We start from the raw sequence: 27,002 nt of genomic DNA, 5'->3' as shown, positions 1-27,002 counted from the left end.
TTTGTGTAGACATATGCTTTCATTTCTCTTGGGTAAATACCCTGAAGTGGATGGCTGGGTCCTATAATAGGTGTGGTACATATAAATTTTTTAAAGAAAATGCCAAATTGCCTTCCAAAGCAGCTGTACCATTCTATATTCCCACCAGGAGCATGGGAAAGTAAGTTCTGGCTGCTCCAACATCCCTCCCAATACTTGATATAGTAACTATTTATTTTTTACTTTATACCTATTCTTTGTCTTTTATTGTATTTTATTTTTTGATAGAAGGTCTCACTCTGCTGCTCAGGCTAGAGTGCAGTGGCACAATCACGATTCACTGCAGCCTCAACCTCCTGGGTTCCAGCAATCCTTCCACCTCAGCCTCCTGGGCAGCTGGGACTATAGGTACGCACCAGCACGCCTAGCTAATTTTTTATTTGTGTTGAGACAGGGTCTCACTATGTTGTCCAGGCTGTTATCAAACTCCTGAGTTAAAGCAATCTGCCTGCCTCGGACTCCCAAAGTGCTGGGATTATAGGTGTGTGCCACCATGCCAGCCTAATTTTATCGTTTAGTCCCTTGAATGTTCTTTTTGTTTTGTTTTGTTTTGAGACAAGGTCTTGCCTCTATAGCCCAGGCTGGAGTACACTGGTGCCATCATAACCCAGCATAGCCTCGATCTGTCGGGCTCAAGTGAATCTCCTGCCTCAGCCTCATGTGTAGCTGTGATTACACATGTGTGCCACATGCTTGGCTAATTTTGTAAATATTTTTTGTAGAGACGGGATCTCACTACTTTGCCCAGGCTGGTCTTGAACTCCTGGCTTCAAGTCATCCTCCTGTCTCAGCATCACAAAGTGTTGGGATTACAGGCATGAGCCACTGTGCCCAGCTGCACATTTTATTTTAATAACAAATTTATTTTCAAAATATCTTGTATCTAGGAACACTAATAAAGTTGTAAGAGCTTCTGCTTCAAAGGAGGTCCCTGACATACCTGACTTCACTAAGTGTCAGTTTCTTTAAATGAAACAGGAAATGGCAATAGTTCTTAACTCACAGAGCTACTGTTAGGATTGCGATTACCTACGTGTAGCCTCTAGCTCAGTGTCTGCCACACAGCAAACCAATGAAAATGTTAGCTACTCTTACCATCATCATCATCATCACTATTATTACTTTTTCCACTGCCCCCTCCCTTCTCCAGTACTCCTATTCTATAGGCAGATGTTACATTGCTAAGAGGGGTCATAGGATATGCCACTGATGAAAGCACCACTCAGGGTGACTGGAGTATAGAAGGGTTCTCTTTCTGAAGGAGTTCTGTATATTTGTTTTTTTTTTTTTTTTTTTTGAGACGGAGTCTCGCTCTGTCGCCCAGGCTGGAGTGCGGTGGCCGGATCTCAGCTCACTGCAAGCTCCGCCTCCCAGGTTTACGCCATTCTCCTGCCTCAGCCTCCTGAGTAGCTGGGACTACAGGCGCCTGCCACCTCGCCGGGCTAGTTTTTTGTATTTTTTAGTAGCGATGGGGTTTCACCGTGTTAGCCAGGATGGTCTTTATCTCCTGACCTCGTGATCCGCCCGTCTCGGCCTCCCAAAGTGCTGGGATTAGGGGCTTGAGCCACCGCGCCCGGCCAGAAGTTCTGTATATTTGTAACTAACAAAGAATAACAACCTGAACTTTTCCATAATTTCCCAAAATACTGTCATACTGTACTAGGCTCCTGAAATGGGAAACGTCTAAGCACAGCAAGCAAGGGAAAGGTTTTGGACCGAGGCAGTAGTGTGAGAGAGGGAAATGCAACCCGTCCCTGGCAGAGACGGCTGCTGAAGGACAGCACGGGATGCGAGGCATCTGCAAAGCTCACCTTACTCGTTGGTGAAGAAGATAGAGAATATTCCGAAGACTTCCCAATGTTCTGTTTTCTGGGTTTAGTCTATGACGCCCAAACTGAGGAAAGAGGGAAAAAAAAGTAAGTACTGTTGCTGCTTTTAAAAATCTTCATTACTACCTGGAGAGGATATTATGTTGGAGCAGTATCTTATAGCATACATTAATAAATTTATCCAGTTAGTACCATAGATTTCTTTTTTTTAAAAAATTTTTTATTTATTTAATTTTTTTTGAGATGGAGTCTCGCTCTGCTGCCCAGGCTGGAGTGCAGTGGCCGGATCTCAGCTCACTGCAAGCTCCGCCTCCCGGGTTCACGCCATTCTCCTGCCTCAGCCTCCCGAGTAGCTGGGACTACAGGCGCCGCCACCACGCCCGGCTAGTTTTTTGTATTTTTTAGTAGAGACGGGGTTTCACCGTGTTAGCCAGGATGGCCTCGATCTCCTGACCTCGTGATCCGCCTGTCTCCGCCTCCCAAAGTGCTGGGATTACAGGCTTGAGCCACCGCGCCCGGCCAGTACCATAGATTTCATTAAACCTGTATTTTTCAACTGAGTGAAATATTTCAATTAAATAAGCGAAAATAAGAAAAATTTTTCTTTTCTTTTCTTTTCTTTTTTTTTTGAGACATCTTCTCACTCTGCCACCCAGGCTAGAGTGCAGTGGCGCAATTTTGGCTCCACCTCCCAGGTTTAAGCAATTCTCCTGCCTCAGCTTCCCGAGTAGTTGGGATTATAGACATGTACCACCACGCCTGGTTAATTTTTGTATTTTTAGTAGAGACGTGGTTTCACCATGTTAGCCAGGCTGGTCTCAAATTTCTGACCTCAAATGATCCATCAGCCTTGGCCTCCCAAAGTGCTGGGATTACAGGCATGAGCTACCATGTCCGACCTAAGAAAAAGTTTTCAATGAAGCAAGCATGGTAATTTTCATTTTATAGAAATGTATAGGAAAATTCTACCTCAGAAGAAAAAAATATGCCCAGGATGATGATTTAGATATTGATGGTAATAACTTCCACTTCTTTAGGAAATTCTGAGAAACGAATCATTTAGGACCTCTGCAGTCTAAGCTCTTCACATTATGTGTTTACATTATAAAAGTGTTAAAATACATTTACAAGGATGCTACTGAATTCCCTTATATTAAGTACCAATTTTAAAATAATACATTAGTAAAAATGCTTTTAACAGAAAGTACTAATTTTTCTGAACTGGAATACTCTCACTAACACCTCTATTTTATCTAGCAACAAGCCTTTTGAAATTTTTCTCCAAAACAGATCTTGCATCTGTCCTTATCCTACTCCTCTCCTCTTTAGTGCCGCCACCATGGTCCAGGCCACCATCCTCTGTCGCCTGTATTACCGAAATAGCCTCCTACTAGATTGCCCCTGGCTTTCTCTCTTAGCTTTCTGACCAGTTCACCACATCATAGCCACAACAATCTTCTCCAATTGTAAATCACAGCACATATTCTCCAGCTTAAAGCCCTTCCCATCACATATTCTCAGCTTCCAGTGCTGAGGATAAAAAATCCACATTCCTCACCTACGGTTTCCCTGCTACTCTTGTAATCTCACCCTGAGCCACTCTACTGCATAGAGGCCTTCTTTCAGTCCCTAGGATGCACCAAATTCTTAGTACATTGATATGGTTTGGCTGTGTCCCCATCCAAATCTCACCTTGAATTGTAATAATCCCCACATGTCAAGGGCAGGGCCAGGTGGAGATAACTGAATTATGGGGGCGGTTTCCCCTATACCGTTCTTGTGGTAGTAAGTCTCACGGGATCTGCTGGTTTTATAGGAGGAGTTCCCCCTGCACTTGTCCGTGCTGCAGCCATGTGAAGAAGGACATGTTTGCTTCCCCTTCTGCCATGATTGTAAGTTTCCTGAGGCCCCCCAGCCATGCTGAAACGTGAGTCAATTAAATCTCTTTCCTTTACAAATTACCCAGTCTCAGGCAGTCCTTTAGAGCAGCATGAGAATAGACTAATACACACATCATGCTCCCCCTGCCTGGAATGCACTTTCCTCCACTGTGCCTGGCTAGGGCCTTACCCTCCTTTGCATCTTGATTTAAACATCCCTTCTCAAAGAAGCCCACCTCCAATCATGCTATCTAAGAAGATCCCCACCATGCCCCTCTCCAGTAAATAATTTCCTTTATAGCTCTTTTTTCAATTTGTAATTACCTATTTATTTTGCTTGTTTACCTGTTCATTCTAACTTCCACTAGCTCCATGAGGACAGGGATTATGACTTTTATTTACCACTGCATGCCCAGTTCCTCCCACAGTGTGGATGCTTAGTAAATATTTGAACAGATAAATAACTGAATGAATTAAAAAACAGAAATTTGAGAGTGCTTCAGAAAAGCTAAATCATTCATTCCTCCTGAGTGAACTAAAGGAATCAGCCTCTGACTTTGTAAAGGATAATCCCCCCTGGGGCACCAAACCAATAAACTTGAATGAGAAGGAAGCAAAGTTATGCTTTCCTGAGGTCTTTAAAGAACTTGTCTCCACATTTGTGTTTTCTGAGACATTATGTTACCTAAGAAATCACAAATGCAAACTTCATTCTAAACCAATGACAGCCAGCCTAGTTAAGCAAAATATCAAATAAAAAAATGGGGGCCAGGCACAATGGTTCATGCCTATAATCCCAGCACTTTGGAAGGCCAAGGCAGGAGGATCGCTTTAGTCCAGGACTTTGAGACAAGCCTGGAAAACATGGTGAGACCTCATCTTCAGAAAAAAAAATTTTTAATTAGCTGGACAAGGTGGTGTATGCCTGTAGTCTCAGCTACTTGGGCGGCTGAGGCAGGAGGACTGCTTGTGCCTAGGAGGTCGAGGCTATAGAGACCCATGTCGCACCACAGTACTCCAGCATGGGTGACAGAGGGAGATCCTGTCTCAAAAAAAGAAAAGAAAAGAAAAAAAAATGGATAAGGAATACTCTGGCATACCAACTAACTGCTTTATTGCTTTATTAACACTGTTTTAAATCAAGAGACTACATATATTAGAATGCTGTTTGACTAGATGCGAAAAGAACCCCACCACTCACCCTCAGAATTGACTGTACCGTCTGCATGGGATAGGTGAGCGTGGTGGCAATCGCTTTGGCTACTGCACCAATGATGAACACATCCAAGGAAGAAAGCTGGAAAGCAAAGAAAGAACAAACCATATCAATCAAGTCAACAAGAAGGTGTCAGAGAGAATTATTTTACTGCTTTCAAAATCAGGGATTACCTTCATCCGTTTCTTTAAAAGCTGCCGTTTTAAACCTTCATAGAACATGAACTGGATGGCAGGATTGAAGACCAACAGCAATGAGGGAAATGTGCCATTCCATAAAGCCGAGATTCCTTCATCTCGAATGATCTGATGAAAAGCATCTAAACAAGAAATCAGGGACTTTTGAAAAGCATGATGACAACCCCCTAACTAGAGAAGACAATGTGAATTCCGTTCAAATGTACCCAGAACACAAACCATACTGGTTCTATAAAGATTTCCTTCTGGCAGCTGCGTACAATGGCTCATGCCTATAGTCCCAGCACTTTGGGAAGCTGAGGCGGGTGGATCATGAGGTCAGGAGTTCGAGACCAGCCTGGCCAGCATGGTGAAACCTTGTCTCTACTAAACATACAAAAATCAGCTAGGTGTGGTGGCACACGCCTGTAATCCCAGCTACTTGGGAGGCTGAGGCAGGAGAATTGCTTGAACCCGCGAGGCAGAGGTTGCAGTAAGCCAAGATTGTACCACTGCACTCCAGCCTGGGTGACAGAGCAAGACTCCGTTTCAAAAAAAAAAAAAAAAAAAAACAATATGTATTTCTTGCAATGATAGTTTGGGGGCAAGTTTATCAGTTAATTACTTTTTGATAATCAGACACTGACAGTCACCAAGTTATTGAGAGACCAACTTCAATCACAGGCAACCGTTCCTGACGATCCGGAGTTAGAACATCCAATTCTCCTAAGTCATTATCAGCATCACTGGGAATTCTGGATTACACAGAACTGTGAACTGAGCCCACATCTTTCACAAAAAAGTCCAGTACAAGAAAAGATAAGATCGTTTCCTGGAGTTTATTATACAGGATTTGACTTTTAAAAACCACTATTTCACTACAAAGATTGATGTATGGGAAAGGAGAACCTGGCAGTGTGGTACTATTGAAAGGCAGAAGCTCAAAGATACCAGATACCAATCTGGTATCTATCCAAAGACAACACTAGAATAAAAAAGTATAGATTATTTTTCAAAAATATTCATCCCCTCCCACTGACACTCCTTGGGAGCAGCATAATTCTCTACCCCTGGTCTTGGGCTTGGCTATGTGATGTGCTTTGGCCACTGGGATGTCAGCAGACAAGGTGCCAACAGGGTTGAAAGGTGTTTATACTGTTGGGTGTGCCCTCTTGACCTTTTGCCATCACAATGAGAAGAATATGCTCATGCTGGTCCCAGAAAGAGGAGAGACATGTGAACTGAGACTGTTAGGCTAGGCTCAGCCTAGATGAGCCAAATCCACGTCAATCCACAGACACATGTGTTAAAAAAAAATGTTATTGATGAATGCCGAGATTTGAGGTTGTCTGTTATGTAGCTATTTTTTTAAAAAATTATACTTTAAGTTCTAGGGTACATGTGCACAACATGCAGGTTTGTTACATATAGATACATGTGCCATATTGGCATGCTGCACCCATTAACTCATCATTTACATTAGGTAAAAGCAATGGAAACAAAAGCCAAAATAGACAAATGGGATCTAATTAAACCAAAGAGCTTCTGCACAGCAAAAGAAACTACCATCAGCGTGAACAGGCAACCTATAGAATGGGAGAAAATTTTTGCAATCTACCCATGTGACAAAGGGCTAATATCCAGAATCTACAGAGAACTTAAACAAATTTACAAGAAAAAAATCAAACATCCCATCAAAAAGCGGGCAAAGGATACTTTATGTAGCTTTATGTGGCAACATATTCCAGATACAAAGAAGAAAGAAAATCCTGAAATAGAAATTCTGCGAAGAGATACTTACCAATGATACCTTTGTAGTTCGTTGGTACAATGTCTTCATTCCTGAATTTTGCCCCTTGCAGCTTCAGTCTGGTATTTACCACCCAGAGTGGAGTTGTTAGCAACACGTTAACTACTCCTTTAACAAGAAAGATGGAGAGAAAAAGGGAAAGCAAAATGTCAGCTTTTAAGCTTTGCTGTTTTAAAGCTACATACTAATATTCCATTTATATCTCTGTCACTGACCTCTTAGGAGACCTAAGGTAAGGTGTCTCTTTGTGCCAGGGTACAACACAAGCCACTACTGTTAGAAGCGATTTGGAAGCTTTGCTGAGAGCAAAATGGCTGGCAGCAGCACCTCTCCAGATGAAGAGCAACAAGTTCCCTCATTTGTACAATAGGTAATCTATATGTCAATTTACATACCATTCAAAGTAGCAACTGCGATATAGTCATAGCTTTAAATATAATTTTAACGTTAACAGCTTTAGAGATGGGAGTGGCTTATACCTAACATGCTAAGTCCATAACAATATCAGATAAAACACACAATTTACAACTCTTACTTAAGTAGCTCACATGGTTTGAAGTGAGTATGGATCTGGTACAATGAGTGACAGGGGTGGGACAGGAAGTGGTGACATTTAAAAATGCCTTCACAGAGACAGCTCACTGAAGAGTTCCTCATTGCTTAGAGAATTAGGACAGGCAGGCAGCAAGCATCAGTTAAGTGTCACAAAACACCTGAAACAGCTTCACAAGCATCATGATCCTTACAAGCTTAAAGATGGGGATCTTGGCCCCCCAAGGTTGCCTCAGAGTAGAACAATACAATGAGCCAGGTGCTTCTTTTTTGAAAACACATGATCCCAATTTAACACCATCTTGAGATATTAAAATATTCCTCACCAGTCCTGAAATGATTAAAAAAAAAAATACCAGATAGAATTGTAACAAAGTGCCTGACACATGGTATATACTTTATAAATAAATATTTATTAAATAAATAGTGGAACAAATGAAGCAATGAACAAACTCAGTAAAAAAGCGCACATCCAGCTCTCTGGCTCTATTCAAGATCTGAAGAACCAAGAGAAAAAATCCTAAGGAAGAGAAGTCTTTTACTAAAATTCATTTAAAGACAATTGAAGAAATAAAGTTTTGATTTAAGAATCTCAAAATATTATATATAGGAAATGCAGTCTAACCAAGGATAAACTTGACAAAACAGCCAAGAGATTCAAATTCAATGTTTTCATTGGTTGCATACAGTTGTTAAAGATATTTTGCTGCCTGTCTCTAAGGAGCATTATGAGAGCACATTTCTCAAAATAAAAGACATCACCTAATAATTTTATCAGTCATATTTGTCATTTTTTTTTTTTTTTTTGAGACGGAGTCTTGCTCTGTCGCCCAGGCTGGAGTGCAGTGGCGCGATCTCGGCTCACTGCAAGGTCCGCGTCCCGGGTTCACGCCTTTCTCCTGCCTCAGCCTCCCGAGTAGCTGGGACTACAGGCGCCTGCCACCACGCCCGGCTAATTTTTTTGTATTTTTAGTAAAGACCGGATTTCACCATGTTAGCCAGGATGGTCTCGATCTCCTGACCTTGTGATCCGCCCGCCTCGGCCTCCCAAAGTGCTGGGATTACAGGCTTGAGCCACCGCGCCCGGCCATTTGTCATATTTTTATAGATTCACAGAACATTAAGAAGTCATCTTTAGTTATAACTTAAAATATTCATACATTGTCTAATACATACATAATCTAAAAAACCCTTAGTTACAGAGTCTTGCTAGTCTCATTTTTTCAAAAGCACCCATGCCCCAGAGGCCATTACAGAAGGATATTAACACATTCCTATTTGCCTAGATTTTAGAACATATTCCTATTCAATGCAATGCACACTTCACTTAACAGAGAAAAACTAACAGTCAGAAAAACCAGACTAGAAAGTGCTACTGAGCAGTCTACTACATTTGTTTTAAGAGAAAAGGAGGACAGGAGAGCTCAGGAGCAGAGATTATAAGCTTCCACAGATACGGTAGAAAGGCAAAGTGCACCCACCTTTCTAAACAAGTGAAATATGCTGCCTGTTAAATAAATTCTTTAGAAATCAAAATTTTCTTCATTTAAGAGGTAGGCACATACAAAAACACTTAGGGGGCAATGCAACTAAGATAAAGATCTAACCATTCTTTAAAATTCTGCTTTCACACCCAGTGTGGTGGCTCATGCCTGTAATCTCAACACTTATGAGAGGCCCATGTGGGAGGATCACTTGAGCCCAGGAGTTCAATAGCAGCCTGGGCAACAGAGGGAGACTCCATCTCTAAAAAAAAATATTAAAAATTAGCCAGGCATGGTGGCACACTCCTGTGGTTCCAGCTACTCAAGAGGCTGAAGTGGGAAGATCGCCTCAGCCCAGGAGGTTGAGGCTGCAGTGAGCTGTGATCGTGCCACTGCACTCCAGAGCCCGGGCAAAAGAGTAAGACCTTTTCTTATTAAAAAACAACAACAACAACAAAAAAACTGCTTTCCTATCCCCATTCTTAACACAAGCAGAAAAACTAAAAGGATTCTTCTAAAGGACAACCTCAAGTACAAAAATGAACTACATTACTTACATAACGGATTATAAAGTCCTTGTAAGAACATTTGGTATTTCAAAGCTTTTTATCTGAGAAGTTCAAGTACTTTTTTCACCCTCTAAGTCAAAATAAATGGAGGAGTACTTTTTAACCACTATAATTTTATGAGTTCTGAGAGAAGCTACTCAAAATACTTGGGAATCCAAAACTTTACTAAAACTTGCAACCTGTATCATCAAGCAAAGGTCAGCATTCCACTGAGAGAAGCATGCCACAAACCATTCGTGAGTACCAACTCCTGACAGGCCCAAAGGACAAAGAAAATTGTCTGCTTTTTTATATGCCCGTGTAACTCTTCTGCCAGTTCCGGCCAGGCGCAGCGGTTCCCGCCTGGAATCTCAGCACTTTGGGAGGCTGAGGCAGGTGGATCACGAGGTCAGGAGTTAGAGACCAGCCTGGCCAACATGGTGAAACCCCGTCTCTACTAAAAATACAAAACTGAGCAGGGCATGGTGGCGGGTGCCTGTAATCTCAGCTACTCGGGAGGCTGAGGCAGGAGAATCGTTTGAACCCGGGTGGTGGAGGTTGCAGTGAGCCGAGATTGCGCCACTGCACTCCAGCCTGGGTGACAGTATGAGACTCCATCTCAAAAACAAACAAACAAACAAAAAAGAAAAATCTTCTGCCAGTTCCAAGCTGTGGGTGCTACTTCAGTCTAAAGTGGGCATACAAATTAATACTTTACCTACCAAAGGGCAGAAGACTGTTTTTCTTTCTAATTCTAATGTCTATAATTCTATTTTCTTTCTTTCTTTTATGTAACAAATCATTTACAAGAAAGAATAAACCAAAATTAAGAGATGAAGAACAGTAATTGAACACACTGAAATTATTCACTAAATCAAGGAACAATTAGAACACAGCTATTTACTCCTGAAATCTTGATAGTTTTATCAGCAGTGAGTCTCCTTTGTTATGGAGAGAAAACACAAGTGAAGTATGCTAATTGGGTATGCACTTCCGGGAAATATGTGCAACGACCATGGATATAAGAAAATGGCAAAACAAAGGCACAAATCTAACAAATCTCACTTGACTCAGTAGGAAGGAATGAAGCTTTACACACAACAGGAACAAACCTGTCTTGCCAGATTTAAGGCCAGAGGGCAAGAAATGCATTTTTAACTATCACAACAATAATACCTTTGGCATTCAGTAAGAGTTTATTGGTAAAAATTCCAATTTCACAAAAATGAGTGTCTCTTCATATAAGTTATCTGTTAAGGTTCTGTTCCCAAATTATTCCCCAGGATATTAAGCTTTATAGGCTGGTTTTTCTGGGAAAATACAACAAATAATAAATTTCTAAGTTTCAAGAAGAATTTGAAGAACAATGCTGTTCCTAGTTCTCCTTAGAGATGATACAACTCATTTCTGCAGTGATTATAATACAGCAGGAAGAGAGAAAGCTATTATAATTATTATAAAAATATGTACATATTAAGACATAAAAACTTGTTATGAAGAGAAGTTTAAAACTCACAAAAGTAATTTTCAAGGAACTCCCAACCTTCAGAAAAAGAGAAGACCTACAATCAGAGAATCTCACAATTACAAAGGATTGTAAAATTCTTTAACCCAGAGTCTCCCAACTGTGACACTACCGATATTTTGAGGTGGAAAATTATTTGTTGTGTGTGTATGTGGGCTCTTGTGTAGGATGTTTAGCAGTCTCCCTGGCCTCTACCCACTAGATGCCACATTTGACCCTGTGGATCAAAATCAGCCTCAATTTTGCTGATTGAGGCTAATTAGCAAAACCACTAATCTAATCCAATCACCAAGTGATTATTCAGTTTATTCTTTACAATTTCAAAACACAGGAATTCACTTTCACACCTGTTGTATTCCATTAGCTGTTACAATTATTTATTTTATTTTGTTTTGTTTTTTTGAGACATGGTCTTGCTGCAGTCTCCTACTCCTGGGCTCAAGCGATCCTCCCTCCTTAGCCTCCCAAGTGGCTGGGACTACAGGCACACGTCAGCTAATTTATTTTTAACCTTTTTACCACTCCCAGCACTGAAGTTAAAATATGTAGATACAGCTTTAACTTAACACCACACTATCTAAAATGGTACCTCTTTTTTTCTTTCTTTTTTTTTTTTTTTTTGAGATGGAGTCTTGCTCCATCTCCCAGGCTGAAGTACAGTGGCGCGATCTCTGCTCACTGCAACCTCTGCCTCCTGGGTTCAAGTGATTCTCCTACCTCAGCCTCCCAAGTAGCTGGGATTACAGGTGCGTGCTGCCATTCCCAGCTAATTTTTGTATTTTTAGTAGAGAGGGGCTTTTGTCATGTTGGCCCGGCTGGTCTGAAACTCCTGACCTCAGGTAATCCACCTGCCTCGGCCTCCCAAAGTGTTGGGATTACAAGTACGAGCCACCGCGCCCGGCCGGTGGTACCTCTTTCTAACCCTCAGTACTCTATCCCCTCTTTGCTTAAATTTTGTCTGTAACTGTATCCTCTAACACACTATGTATTTTCCTTGTTTATTGTCTATCTTTTTTTTTTTTTTTTTTTTTGAGACGGAGTCTCACTCTGTCGCCCAGGCTGGAGTGCAGTGGCCAGATCTCAGCTCACTGCAAGCTCCGCCTCCCGGGTTTACACCATTCTCCTGCCTCAGCCTCCGAGTAGTAGCTGGGATTACAGGCGCCCGCCACCTCGCCCGGCTAGTTTTTTGTATTTTTTAGTAGAGACGGGGTTTCACCGTGTTTGCCAGGATGGTCTCGATCTCCTGACCTTGTGATCCACCCGTCTCGGCCTCCCAAAGTGCTGGGATTACAGGCTTGAGCCACCGCGCCCGGCCTATTGTCTATCTTATAATATTAGATTGTAAGCTTCATGAGGACAGAGATTTTCATTTTTTATTTACTGCCATATCCTTAGCATCTAGAACTGTGTTTAGCACATACTAGACACCCAATATATATTTGATGAACAAACCATGATGAATAAATGGCTTGTGGGAGAGGGTATATACTTTTTCTTTATTGTCCAAGGGAACTAGGCCAGGATCACAATATATTTACTTATCCTAAAGTATACAAAAAATCATTTTGGAATTGCTAACTCATACCTTTGTGGGGTGGGGGGAGAAAACATATGTACTAAGTTTCATCTTTGTTTCTAGTTGCTTTAAGAAGGTAGATTTAATATCAGTACAATAAATATTATTTTTATTTTTTAAAATAAATACTCAGCTGGGTGCAGTGGCTCATACCTGTAATCCCAGCACTTTGGAAGGTCGACGCAAGAGAATCGCTTGAGGCCAGGGGTTTGAAACCAGCCTGGGCAACACAGTAAGACCCCCATCTCTACAAAAAATTAAAAAAAAAATTAGCTGGGTGTGGTGGCATACCTGTAGTCCTAGCTACTTGGGAGGCCGAAGCAGGGGGATCTCTGAAGCCCAGGAGTTGGAGGCTGCAGCGAACTGCACCATTGCACTCCAGCGCCTGGATGACAGAGCAAGACCCTGTCTCAACAACAACAACAAAAAAAAAAAAAAAAAGAAAAGGAAAAAAAAAAACCTTGAAGGTTTCTCAGTATACAGTGAAGTATAACCTACCTGGATCTTGTGCCAATCATAGAGTTTCAGTTAATCACAGGCAGCCAACTGTTCAACTAAGGTAAACAAGTGGTAACTAATCTGGCTGTCTTTAAACCTCACTTCTGACTTCTATATGTCACTTTCCTGTTTCTGTCCATAAATATTCTACCATGTGACAGCTCCAGGGTCACTCTGACCTTCTGGTTCTGAGGGCTGCCCAATTTGTGAATTATTCTTTGCTTGATCAAACTCTGTAAGGCCAGGCATGGTGGCTCATGCCTATAATCCCAGCACTTTTTTCAGGTGATCCACCGGCTGATGCGGGTGGATCACCTGAGGTCAGGAGTTTGAGATCAGCCTGGCCAATACAGTGAAACGCCGTCTCTACTAAAAATACAAAAAATTTCATTTTTTGGGCATGATGGCATGCGCCTGTAGTCCCAGCTACTTGGGAGGCTGAGACAGGAAAATCGCTTGAACCTGGGAGGCGGAGGTTGCAGTGAGCTGAGATCGTGCCACCGCACCACTGCACTCCAGCCTGGGCGACAGGGTGAGACTCATTCTCAAAACAAAAACAAAAACAAAAACAAACTCTGTTAAACATAATTTGTCTAAAGTTTATCATTTAACAGTGGCCATTTAGGGAAAAACCTAAAAGGAGGTGAAGGAGTTGATCACATGGTTACCAGGCAGAGGTCACAGTAGGCACACAGGCAGACACATGCCAGGAGTGTTCAGGAAGGAGAAAAGAGGTCAGGGTGGCTGCAGCCGTGTAAGTAAAGAGAATAGGACGGCCAGGTTAAACAGGCTTTGCAGGACAAGGTAAGGGCTTTGGCTTTTCCTCTGAGTGAGATGGGAAGCAACTGGACGGCTCTCAACAGAGAAATGACATGATCTCATTCACTTTTTAAAAATTTTTTCTAAGAGACAGGGTCTCACTCTGAATGACTCCTGAATAGCTAGGACTACAAGTGCATGCTACCATGCCCAGCTAATTGTTTTTTGTTTTTTGTTTTTGTAGAAATGAGGTCTTGCTATGTTGCCCAGGCTGTCTCAAACTCCTGGCCTCAAGTGATTCTCTCACCTTAGCCTCCCAAACTGCTGGGATTATGGACATGAGCCACCGCACCCAGCCCTCATTAATGTTTTAACATGATCACACTGGCTGCCATGCTGAACACAGACTGAAGGGGACTAAGGAGGAAGTGAGAGATCAGTTAGGAGGCTCTGACTGGGCGCACTGGCTCACGCCTGTGATCCCAGCACTGCGGGATGCCGAGGCGGGCAGATCACTTGAGGTCAGGAGTTCGAGACCAGCCTGGCCAACATGGTGAAACTCTGTCTCCACTAAAAATACAAAAATTAGCCAGGCGTGGTGGTGTGCGCCTGTAATTCCAGCTACTCAGGAGGCTGAGGCAGCAGAATCACTTGAGCCCAGGAGGCAGAGGTCGCAGTGAGCTGAGATCAGGCCACCACTGTACTCCAGCCTGGGAGAGAGAGTGAGACTCCGTCTCAAAAAAATAAAATAAATAAAAACAAAACACTGAAATATTAGAAAACAGTGAATGAATAAATAATATGATTTTTCATCAGTGGTCATTCATTATTTTGCTTCTAGAAACCTGGAAGAAATTGTCTTGAATTTCAAATGTTCTGGTAAATCTAGTCATTTCTTAGCTTCCTCAAAAATCACCTTGAATTGCTGAAATAAGTGACTCTAATGAATCAAAGTTCTTTTCTGGTCTGAGGTAGCCAACAATGGCCACACGCAGGATTTCCCCATAGAAATGCTCTTTGAAGGTATGCATGGTATGTGGTTCCATGGACTTCTTCGTATTTTCATAGTATGGGTTCCATCCTATGCTCACCACCATCTTCTGACCATCTCTACTTCCAACACTGGCCCAACCATAATAAATGCCACTGGATGTATCAGCTGGCAGATTATTTACCTTGTTTAGGAAAATTAACTGTGGGGGGATGCCCAGCTGCTTGTAGCCACGGCTGAAGCCCCACACCACTTGGTCCCGGCAGGAGTAGGGCAGATGCCTCGTAATGCAGTCTGCTCGAGGCATGGGCTGTGGCCCGGTCCCTGCGTCCTAATGAGCCGCCATCCACGCGGTGCCTGGACCCTGGACCAGCTGCAGGGTGGGAAGGGGCGTGAGCTCTGTCTGCCATGGGGGGGTTGGGGGGGGGGCACCAGAAGCCAGGTGACACCGATGACACGCCACGGAGGATTCCTGATGTCGGCAACTCAGGAGCTGGGTCTCCCGACCATTTTCATTTTCTTTCCTCCTTCTCCCACCTTTTAAAATATTTTATTTGTTTGTTTGTTTGTTTATTTATTTAGAGATGGAGTTTCCCTCTTGTTGCCCAGGCTGGAGTGCAGTGGCATGATCTTGGCTTACTGCAACCTCCACCTCCCAGGTTCAAGCAATTCTCCTGCCTCAGTCTCCCAAGTAGCTGGAATTACAGGCACCTGCTACCACACTTGGCTAATTTTTTGTATTTTCAGTAGAGATGGGGTTTCACCAGGTTGGCTAGGCTGTTCTAGAACTCCCGACCTCAGGTGATCCACCTGCCTCAGTCTCTCAAAGTGCTGGGATTACAGGTGTGAGCCACTGCGTCTGGTCCAAAATTTATTTTTTTATAGAGACGGAGTCTTGCTATGTTGCCCAGGCTGGTTTCAAACTCCTGGCTCAAATGAATCTCCTGCCTTGACCTCCCAAACTGCTGGCATTACAGGGGTGAGCCACCACACCTGGCCTTGGATCATTTTCTGACAAGACAACAGATGATGCTCACAGTCAACACAGACCGGTAGGCTCTCCTATATGTCAACTGTAATCCTACCCTCTTCTCACACACTCAAGAAAACACTTCAGGCTGGGCGCAGTAGCTCACGCCTGTAATCCCAGCACTTTGGGAGGCCGAGGCGGGCAGATCACCTAAGGTCAGGAGTTTGAGACCAGCCTGGCCAACATGGTGAAACCCCGTCTTTACTAAAAATACAAAAAATTAGCTGGGCATGGTGGTGGGCGCCTGTAATCCCAGCTACTCGGGTGGCTGAGGCAGGAAAATCGCTTGAACCCAGGAGGTGGAGGTTGCAGCAATCCAAGGTCGTGCCACTGCACTCCAGCCTGAGAGACAGAGTGAGACACCATCTCAAAAAAAAAAAAAAAGTGAAAGAGTGAACTTCAAAGTTAAAATACAACAATTAAGGTCAGTAGGCTATTTATTATACGTGTTACTTTGACTTTTTAAAATTGAGCCTGGGCCGGGCGCGGTGGCTCAAGCCTGTAATCCCAGCACTTTGGGAGGCCGAGACAGGGGATCACGAGGTCAGGAGATCGAGACCATCCTGGCTAATACAGTGAAACCCCGTCTCTACTAAAAATACAAAAACTTAGCCGGGCGAGGTGGCAAGCGCCTGTAGTCCCAGCTACTCGGGAGGCTGAGGCAGGAGAATGGCGTGAACCCGGGAGGCGGAGCTTGCAGTGAGCTGAGATCCGGCCACTGCACTCCAGCCTGGGTGACAGAGCCAGACTCCGTCTCAAAAAAAAAAAAAAAAAAAAAAAAAAAATTGAGCCTGAAAAAAAAGAAAAAAGAAAAAAATTGTTCATGAGCCCTGAAAAAAAAATTTTAAGCAAGTGGAAAAAAGTAAAAAATGAAAGCTAACTGCCCTACTATACCAGTCCAGCTTGTTAGATATGGGGCAGTCTGCTGTAATCCTAAATTGCGCAAAGAGCTAGAAAGGAGACGAACAGGACACAGAGAGTAACACAAGGGTGGCATATATCTGGTAGGTAATGGGATGGCAGACAGCAAATAAACAGCTTTGGACAATTTAAAAAGCAAAAGATTTCAACATATAGTCCATGAATTAGAAGTTTCATGGAAAGTTATGAGAGTTGGTCCCTGTGAGTTATAATCTTTCAAATGCAAATACATAAACTAAAGTGATTAAAATCAAGGTATTAAAAATAACTGGTCTCAAGTACAGAAGATCCCACTAGATTGCCATTTGTTGTAATTTATGTAAAAAACAAGTCTTTTTCTGTACAGGAACTATTCTAATTTTTTTTCCCCAAGTGAACAAATCTCAAACTTGAGTTCTTTGAGTTGTGATACTCTTTGAAAACTACTCTCCTAGAAAGGCTGCAAAACTGCAAAGTGGGTTCATGAGGAAGACCTCAAAGGGAAGATCAGACTAGTGCAATAGTCCAGGTGAGCAATGATAAGGCTTGATTTGGGGAAATGGATATGGATATGGAGAAGAGGAAATGGATCCAAGAGATACTGAGGAGACAGACCAATGGTTCTGGATGGCGAAGCAGATGTGGAGTGGGTGAAGGCACGAAGAGCCTGTGATGACTCCTAGACTTCTATCCTGAGTTATTTATCCACAATTCAACCTCTTCTCGCTTCTCTCTAAGCACATGGCTGGTTCCTCTGGCCACCAGCGTCCATCCTGAAGCTATCTAGGAGCCATCCAATAGTAACCTTATTAACCTAAACTCAGGGATAGTTAAAAGGGGCTCATTAGGAATAACAAAAGATACTACCACTCAGGAAATTCCAATGGTTTTAGGAACTGTGCCAGGAACCAGGGACAAAGGCCACATATATTTTTTATTATACCACATACAGAACTCCTATAACTTTAAAGCAAAAAAATCTAATAACCCGATTAAAAAATGGACAAAGAACCAGAACAGACTTTTCTGCAAAGATAATATACAAATGGCCAACAAACATATGAAAAGATGTTCAACTGGCCGGGCGCGGTGGCTCAAGCCTGTAATCCCAGCACTTTGGGAGGCCGAGACGGGCGGATCACGAGGTCAGGAGATCGAGACCATCCTGGCTAACACGGTGAAACCTCGTCTCTATTAAGAAATACAAAAAACTAGCCGGGCGAGATGGCGGGCGCCTGTAGTCCCAGCTACTCAGGAGGCTGAGGCCGGAGAATGGCGTGAACCCGGGAGGCGGAGCTTGCAGTGAGCTGAGATCCGGCCACTGCACTCCAGCCTGGGCGACAGAGCGAGACTCCGTCTCAAAAAAAAAAAAAAAAAAAAAAGAAAAGATGTTCAACATCACTAATCATCAGAGAAATGCAAATCAAAGCCACAGTGAGATATCACCTCATACCCATTAGGATGGCTACTATCATAAAACAGAAAATAAGTGTTAGCGAGGATGCGGAAAAATGGGAACTTCTGTGTACCGTTGGGGGGATTATAAATGTTACAGTGTTATGGAAAACAGTATGGAGGTTCCCGAGAAAACTGAACAGAATTCCAAATGATCCAGCAATCCCGTTTCTGGGTATATACCCAAAAGAATGGAAAGCAGGCTCTCAAATAGATAGCTACACACTCATTTTCATAGCACTACTCACAATAGTGAAAAGATGGAAGCAACTTAAGTGACCATTAACAGATGAATGGATAAACGGAATGTGATATACACATATAATGGATTCAGTCATAAAAAAGTAAGGAAGTCATAGTACACGCTATATGGCATGGATGAAAGTCAAAGACATTATACTAAGTGAAATAAGCCAGTCACAAGAAAAACAAGTAGTATATGATTCGACTGGTATCAAGTATCTAAAGTAGTCAAATTCTTAGAAACTGAAAGTAGAATGGTGGTTACTAGGGGCTGAGGGAGAGGGAAAAAGGGAGTTTAAAGAGAATAGAATCAGGTCTGCAATATGCAAAAGTACTGGAGATTTATTTCACAACATTGTGAACATATTTAACACTACTGATCTTACACTTAAAATTATTAACATGGTAAATTTTATGTCACATGTTTTTTAACACAATTAAAAAAAAAAAAACCAAGTTAGAAAATTGGCTATATTCTTTGTAAGCATTACTTTGGGCTAAATAACCTCTTAGAGTATATAAAACCACAAGGTAAATATAAAAACATTTTATACCCAGAAAACCTTGTTACCTGCAACAAACCCAACTACCAGATCTTTTCCAGTGGTAGAACGTTGACCTTTGACCCAGACTGCTTTGAGGCTATTAAAAGTGTAGAAATAGACAAAATTGGAGCAGCAGAGACTGGAAATCACTGGAAACCACCCTCGATATGGTGCCAGGCTAGGGGAAAAACACAATAAGCAAAGTAAAGGTCATGGACAAATTAGAAATTGGCAGAGAAATCCTAGGAAAGGCTGACCATCACTCACATGGTCTCAAGCTTCACTCCTACAAGAATACAAGGGACTCCAAACTGTACACACACCTCACATTCTAAAGGATGTCCAAATCAAGGAATCTATTCTAGCACTAATGATACCAAAGAAACAACACAAAGTCTGACTGATTTATTAATTCCCTCCCTTAATTTTCTTTAGTAACGTTAGTATATAAAATTAGAGACAACTTCCTTATGGCTGTTAGTTAATAGAGTACCATTCATGTTTTATGACAGGGCAAGAACAGTTAAAATGAAGTAGTTATAGAAAATAAGTACCAGAAAAAAAAAACAGATGGAATTCATAAGGGCACAGGAGCTCACAGGATTTGGCTACAGGCCAAATCTGGGGCAATTTGAATACCAAAATAATTAGGTAATCAATTGTAAACAACTGAAAAATAGACATTTCTGAGTCTATACCAATAATAAGTAGACAAATAAATGAAGGAGAAGGGGAAGTCCTGCTTATAGCAGAATGCCAACACTGGTAAAATTGCCACTGTGGAGGCAATGCTGGAGTTGGAAAGTTTTCATTTTGCAACTTCGTGGTAAATTTAGTGAAGAAATGTTGACAAGGCGCAGGATATTTGTATTGTTTTAAAGTATCTCCACATAGACTGCTTACAGTTGCAAGAGAAGAAAAAAGTAATCGCACAGTGGCCAAATCAAATTTAAGAAATCATAATTAGCCAAACAAGGGCAGGCAGACAATATGTGAGTCAAGATGTGATACCTTGAGGACACAATATCACCTGTGCATTATTCAGGCCAACCTCAATGGAATCATGAGGAAATGTGAGGCAAACTTAAAATGAGAAACATTCTTTTTTTTTTTTGAGACTGAGTTTCACTCTTGTTGCCCAGGCTGGCGTACAATGGCGTGATCTTGGCTCACTGCAACCTCCACCTCCTAGGTTCAAGTGATTCTCCTGCCTCAGCCTCCACAGTAGCTGGGATTATAGGCATGCACCACCATGCCCAGCTAATTTTGTATTTTTAGTAGAGATGGGGTTTCTCCATGTTGGTCAGGCTGTCTCTAACTCCTGACCTCAGGTGATTCGCCTGCCTTGGCCTCCCAAAACGCTAGGATTACAGGCGGACTGTATTCTTTAAAAGTGTCAACATCATGGGGCTAAAGGCTTTGATGTATGTAACTTACTCTCAAATAATTCAGAGAAAATTTGTGTGTGGTGTGAGTAAGAAGGAGAAAAGAGAGGTGGGAGAGAGAGAGCATGAGCAAAAATGGTAAAACAAACAGGAAAAGATGTTAACAGATGAATCTGGGTAAAGCATATACTTGTCTTCTTTGTACTAAGTTTAGTTTTGCAAATTTTTGTAAATTTAAAATTATTTCCAATAAAAAGCTAAAAAAAAAGAAGTACATTGCCAGGCGCGATGGCTCAAGCCTGTAATCCCAGCACTTTGGGAGGCCGAGACGGGCGGATCACAAGGTCAGGAGATCGAGACCATCCTGGCTAACACGGTGAAACCCCGTCTCTACTAAAAAATACAAAAAAATAGCCGGGCAAGGTGGCGGGCGCCTGTAGTCCCAGCTACTCGGGAGGCTGAGGCAGGAGAATGGCGTAAACCCGGGAGGCGGAGCTTGCAGTGAGCTGAGATCTAGCCACTGCACTCCAGCCTGGGTGACAGAGCGAGACTCCGTCTCAAAAAAAAAAAAAAGAAGTACATCATCTGTCTTAATGCACCTGACAGGAATGAACTAAACAACTATTATATTTTTTTCAGTTTACTGTATATAAAACAATACATTTTAGTTTCATGGAAGACTCCATGATCAAGAATCAAATGGCTAAAGATAAATATTGTATAAAAATAAATAAATAAAAAGAATCAAATGCCTTACTACAGATCTTTAAGAAACTGAAAACAATTATGTACTTATAAATCAGGCAATTATAAATTTACAACATTATAGTGCTATGAGAATAGATAGAAAGTAAGCATAACTCTACTGGAGGCACAGGAATCTCCTAACAAGTTGCTTTGTTTAACGAAGGTGAAATGAGTTAGTACTCACAGTCCTTCTTCTTTAATGATCTCCAGGAGCACCATGTGTGTAGTTTTGGATTTTCTTTTCTCATCAACTACAAGACCAAACAATGCATGTTTATTTTATTTATTAATTAATTTTTTTTTTTTTTTTTTTTTTTGAGACAGAGTCTCACTCTGACACCCAGGTTGGAGTACAGTGGTGTGATCTCAGCTCACTGCAACCTCCACCTCCTGAGTCCAAGCGATTCTCCTGTCACAGCCTCCCAAGTAGCTGGGATTACAGGTGCACACCACCATGCCCAGATAATTTTTGCATTTTAGTAGAGGTGGGGTTTCGCTATTTTGGTCAGGCTGGTCTCGAACTCCTGACCTCAGGTGATCTGCCCAACTCGGCCTCCCAAAGTGCTGGGATTACAGGCATGAGCCACTGTGCCCCGTCTACTTTTTAATATTTTTAGAGACGGAGTCTCACTATATTGCCCAGGGTGGTCTCAAACTCTGGGGCTCAAGGGATCCTCATGCCTTGGCCTCCCAAAGTGCTGGGATTACAGGCATGAGCCACCACACCTGGCCTGTGTATGTTTAAACTAAATCCTTTGAGAATTATAATTGTCAGCATCAGCAAGTTTCACTAAAATGCCATTTACCTCACCTTTGAGCTCCCTAGGTTGCCCTAGAACTAAATGATCCGCCTGTGTGACCATGTGCTAAATTCCCACTGCAGATCCCTCGGCCTTCATCTGTTACTCATGAACCATAAAGCAATCTAATGTAATTCCTAATTTCCAAAGGAAAAGACATGACAGAAGCAATTTCTTTTCTTTTTTTTTTTTTGAGACGGAGTCTTGCTCTGTTGCCCAGGCTGGAGTGCAGTGGCGCAATCTTGGCTCACTACAAGCTCCGCCTCCCGGGTTCATGCCATTCTCCTGCCTCAGCCTCCCAAGTAGCTGGGACTACAGGCGCCCGCCACCACACCCGGCTAATTTTTTGTATTTTTAGTAGAGACAGGGTTTCACTGTGTTAGCCAGGATGTTCTTGATCTCCTGACCTCATGATCTGTCTGCCTCAGCCTCCGAAAGTGCTGGGATTACAGGCGTGAGCCACCGCACCAAGCCTAATATATTTCTTGTATTTCATAAAGCTCTCTTGTTTTATTCAATTAATGTATATATTTTCTCATTTTAGCATCTTATAAAGCAGAGAGGAAATAAATTACTCTCTACCTTTTACAGGAGAGGCTATAGACACAAAAGCTGGAAGGACAGATGTGGATGGCAGCAAAGCCAGTATTAAAATTCAAGTTTCTTTTTTCTTTTTTTATTTTGAGACAGAGTCTCGCTTTGTCACCCAGGCTGGAGTGCAGTGGTGTGGTCTCGACTCACTGCAACCTCTGCCTCCTGGGTTCAAGCAATTCTCCTGCCTTAGCCTCCTGAGTAGCTGGGATTACAGGCTCCTGCCACCATGCCCGGCTAATTTTTTTTTTTTTTTAGTAGAGATGGGATTTTACCATGCTGGCCAGGTTGGTCTCGAACTCCTGACCTTGTTATCCACTCGCCTCGGCCTCCCAAAGTGCTGGGATTACAGGCATCAGCCACCATGTCCAACCTAAAATTCAAGTTTCTTAAAGGGTTTTAGCCTTGTGTTCTGTCTCCTAATCTAAAAAATAAAAAGTCTCAAAAGGATGAGGACTGTGTTTTTCCTGGCATTCTCACTGAAAACAAAACTCACCTTAACTAACTTCAAATTTCCTACCCATACCTGAAAAGCAATTTTAGAACATAAAATATGCAAATTAACCAATTTCCTAAGAATTAAAATTGGTACCAGTATGGCTTGTGGGATGGCAAACTGGCCAAACCCCCATAGAAGGCAATCTGAGGCCGGGCGCGGTGGCTCACGCCTGTAATCCCAGCACTTTGGAAGGCCGAGGCGGGCGGATCACCTGAGGTCAGGAGTTTGAGACCAGCCTGGCCAATATGGCGAAACCCCGTCTTTACTAAAAATACAAAAATTAGCTGGATAGGGTGGCGCAAGGCTGTAATCCCAGTTACTCGGGACGCTGAGACAGGAGAATCACGTGAATCCAGGAGGCGGAGGTTGCAGTGAGTCGAGATTACGCCACTGCACTCCAACCTGGGCGACAGAGAGAGACTCTGTCTCAAAAAAAAGAAGGCAATCTGGCAATAACCATCAAAATTACAAACACAATTACCCTTCAATGCAGTAATCCTACATCTGGGAATTTATCCCATAGAATTCACAGAAACAACGTGGCATAGGAACAAATCTATTCTGACATCATTTCTGTAATAACAAAAGGGTGGAAACAACCCAAGAATCTACAACGCGGAAGGGTGACACAGATTATGGTGCATTCACACCATGCAACACTCCACGGCTGTAAGACAGACGAAGACGCTCCCAATGCGCTGATTCGGAAGGTGTCTAAAACATATTGTTAAGTGAAAAGTTCAAAGTACAGGACAGCATATAAAGTATGCTGTTTGTGTAAAAAAGAGAGAAAATTAAGACTATATATTCTTATTTGCTTGTTATCCCATGAAGAAAGTCTGCAAGGCTACTCAAGAAACTGATAAACATGTTACCTGCAGTGAAGAGGAAAGGGAGACAGGGCAGACTAAGAGTGAGCATTTTCACTACACTGTATACCTTTTTATATATTTTGCCTTTTGAATAATATAAAATTATTTATCCAAAAACTCTAAAATTAACCAAAAATAGTAGGCATGAAGCATTTAACCTTTGAATTATTACTATTCGAAGCTAATCTTACTCATCTCTTCATGCAATTTCTGGCATAGGTTTACAATTTCAACTTGAACAAATCTGAGGAAAAAACAGGCAAGAATCACAGTGAGTTGTAGAGTCCTATGAAGCTGCAAAGGCAGATTACGACTACATGCCTACATTAGCAATGGCATTGAGTATGTGGCTCCAGTATGTTCCTGCCTCTTCTTTTGAGACCATCTAACTCCCTCAAAAAACTCTCCACTGTGTGCCTTAAAAAAGTCATATGGTTTCTTAGAAAAGGATTGTCAACGATTCAAAATTATTAATGCAAGCCCACTCGGTTCTTAGATTAGAAAATGGCTGAGGCTATGACTCATCCAGGAATGACTTTGTTAATTAGGAAACATATCTTCTGGAAAGAAAAGGAAAATAAAACTTAAAAAAAAAAAAGGAAACAATGATGACCAGTATTTAAAGTCAATGTTGGATCTCTATAGTATCAGAAATCATAGATTAATTCAGAAATCACTAGACTGGGGTGGAGGCTGAGGTGAGCCAGGCCTGTATGCCCGGCCAGCCCTTCCTCTGCAGCCAACAAAAGCACATGAGTTTTTCTTGCTGTGGCCACAGGGACATCTGATAAAGCCTTTGCCCCATGGGCACCTCTGGCTTTCCCGCCCTGACCTGGAACCTCCAAGAGGGCTGTACAGTAAGCACTGCCTCTGCACCCCGGGAGGAGCAGCGGTCCTGAGCGTCTTAGATCTGCATAGAAGGGGGCACTGCCCATTCTCATTTCCAGGCTAAAGCCACCCCAGATTGTGGCTTCACAGGGTGTGTGGAGAAAATCGCAAACAGCTCATCTAAGGAATGAGTTTGAAAGCTCCCCGCTTAGCTCTGATAGAAATACACCTGCTCTGGAAATTCGAAGGGGCTGTTGATGTGGCCTTGATCTTTGCCTGTCTTGTCATCAGTTGTCAGCAACAACTGGGCAAAAAGCTCTGGAAAAGGTCGGAGGCAAATTAAGTCCATACAGCTACAGTCCACTCTTTACCCTGGGTGTTAGAGAACTCATCTCAGACAAAGTAACATGGCCTGATGTGCACCATTGGTTCCTCAGAGCCTTTTCCCCATCTGCCTCTTTCAGATCATCGACGGGCAGAAGAAAGAGTGAAAGCTTCCTTCCCCACTGTAATCTGGAGCAGGAAGTCAAGGGGCCTCTAGAGTGGGAAAGGGGGTGGCAACTTTAGGCCCCAGTCTACCAGGTATCTATCTTCTCCCACTTCTACAACTTATTTCAAACTTCTGGGATACAGTTTCAGCTGAAAAGTTTATTTTCTCAGTCAAAACTTGTTCCCCCTTAACCCTATCCCTCCTAAAAAAATAAAATCACACATACATTAAAAAAGAAAAAAAAAAAAGGCTGAGTGCAGCGGCTCATGCCTGTAATCCCAGCACTTTGGGAGGCCAAGGCAGGAGATCACCTGAGATCAGGAGTTCAAGACCAGTCTAGCCAATATGGTGAAACCCCATTTCTACTAAAAAAGAGGTTCCTGTAATCCCAGCTACTTGGGAGGCTGAGGCAGGAGAATCGCTTGAACCCGGGAGGCGAAGGTTGCGGTGAGCCAAAATCACGCCATTGCACTCCAGCCTGGGCTACAAAAGTAAATCTCCGTCTCAAAAAAAAAAAAAAAAAAAAAAGGAAAAAAAAAGAAATTACTAGAGAAAACGTTTGCTTCCTGACACCAAATGAGTAGGAATATAATTTCTACAAAAGATAAATACTCACCCTGAAGTCGAAGTCTAGCTGTATCCAGGGGAAAAAACACTGTCATTGCTGTCACGCTTCCCTGAAAAGTTTGAAAAAGGCCATGACAGTATCACAAACATAGTAAGTCACAACTTTTTTTTTTTGAGACACGGTCTTGCTCTGTTGTCTAGGCTGGAGTGCAGTGGCATGGGTGTGGTTTACAGCAGCCTCAAACTCTTGGGCTCAAGTGATCCTGCCTGCCACCTCAGCTTCTCAAGTAGTTGGGGTTACAAGCACATACCATCCAGGTGCACAGCACCATGTTTGGCTAATTTTTGTATTTTTCTGTAAAGATGGGGGTCTCACTTTGTTGCCCAGGCTGGGAGTCACAACTTTATTTATTTATTTTTTTTTGAGATGGAGTCTCGCTCTGTTGCCCAGGCTAGAGTGCAGTGGCACCATCTCGGCTCACTGCAACCACCGCCTCCCAGGTCCAAGCGATTCTCCTGCCTCAGCCTCCTGAGTAGCTGGGATTACAGGCGCCTGCCACCACGTCTGACTAATTTTTGTATTTTTAGTAGAGATGGGGTTTCACCATGTTGGTCAGGCTCGTCTCAAACTCCTGACCTCATGATCTGCCCACCTTGGCCTCCCAAAGTGCTGAGATTACAGACGGGAGCCACTGTGCCTGGCTGGGAGTCACAACTTTTAAATGAACAAAAGTTTATTATTAGCAATGGATCGAATCAGATTTTCAGTGAACAAATGCATACAATATTTTAATCTATTAGGATTAGTAATGTTGAAGCTTCTACTATGCTTTAGTAGAAGTACTTAATTTTTCAGAAGAAAACTCCTCTTTCTCTCCTCTCAGATACTGAAAAAGAAAACGTATTTCCCTCCATATGACAAACTTAGGGGTTTGCAACCTAGGACACATGTCAAAGATAGAAGGCAAATGGATTTTTTACCTTCTACAGGTCAGTTTCTGCTATCATGAGCACTCCCTGATAACCCCCAAAACCAAAATACCCAGTAATTAAACAGATACATACTTTTATTCTGTGCTTCATACATTCACCACAAAGTGAAAGGACATGTAAGAATCATATTGTCTTTGAAATAGTGGTTTGCTTGTGTTTTAAATTAAACAGGAA

The 27,002-nt window shown here is 42.4% G+C and overlaps 1 protein-coding gene and 1 pseudogene across 3 annotated transcripts in view; both read right to left on the bottom strand.

Moving 5' to 3' along the window:
• Positions 1-27,002, bottom strand: part of SLC25A17 (solute carrier family 25 member 17) — a 52,545-nt gene that overhangs the window by 2,897 nt on the left and 22,646 nt on the right. Inside the window, exons 2-8 of one of the 3 annotated variants that reach the window (XM_003905587.3) lie at positions 25,885-25,945; positions 21,373-21,439; positions 19,083-19,234; positions 6,942-7,058; positions 5,138-5,283; positions 4,950-5,045; positions 1,851-1,933 (exon numbers count right to left, since the gene is read on the bottom strand). In XM_003905587.3, the coding sequence (XP_003905636.1) occupies positions 1,851-1,933; positions 4,950-5,045; positions 5,138-5,283; positions 6,942-7,058; positions 19,083-19,234; positions 21,373-21,439; positions 25,885-25,945 (722 nt within the window). Of the gene's footprint in view, positions 1-1,850; positions 1,934-4,949; positions 5,046-5,137; positions 5,284-6,941; positions 7,059-12,788; positions 12,837-19,082; positions 19,235-21,372; positions 21,440-25,884; positions 25,946-27,002 lie in introns of those variants that run through there. The other 2 variants (XM_021921590.2, XM_021921592.2) reach the window with 2 other exon arrangements.
• LOC103888383 lies at positions 14,629-15,467 on the bottom strand (annotated as a pseudogene).

This window comes from Papio anubis, chromosome 16 (genome assembly GCF_008728515.1).
Source record: "Papio anubis isolate 15944 chromosome 16, Panubis1.0, whole genome shotgun sequence".
Taxonomy (NCBI): domain Eukaryota; kingdom Metazoa; phylum Chordata; class Mammalia; order Primates; family Cercopithecidae; genus Papio; species Papio anubis.
Note: the sequence above shows the minus strand (reverse complement) of the source record. Positions and strands in the feature narration are given on the sequence as shown.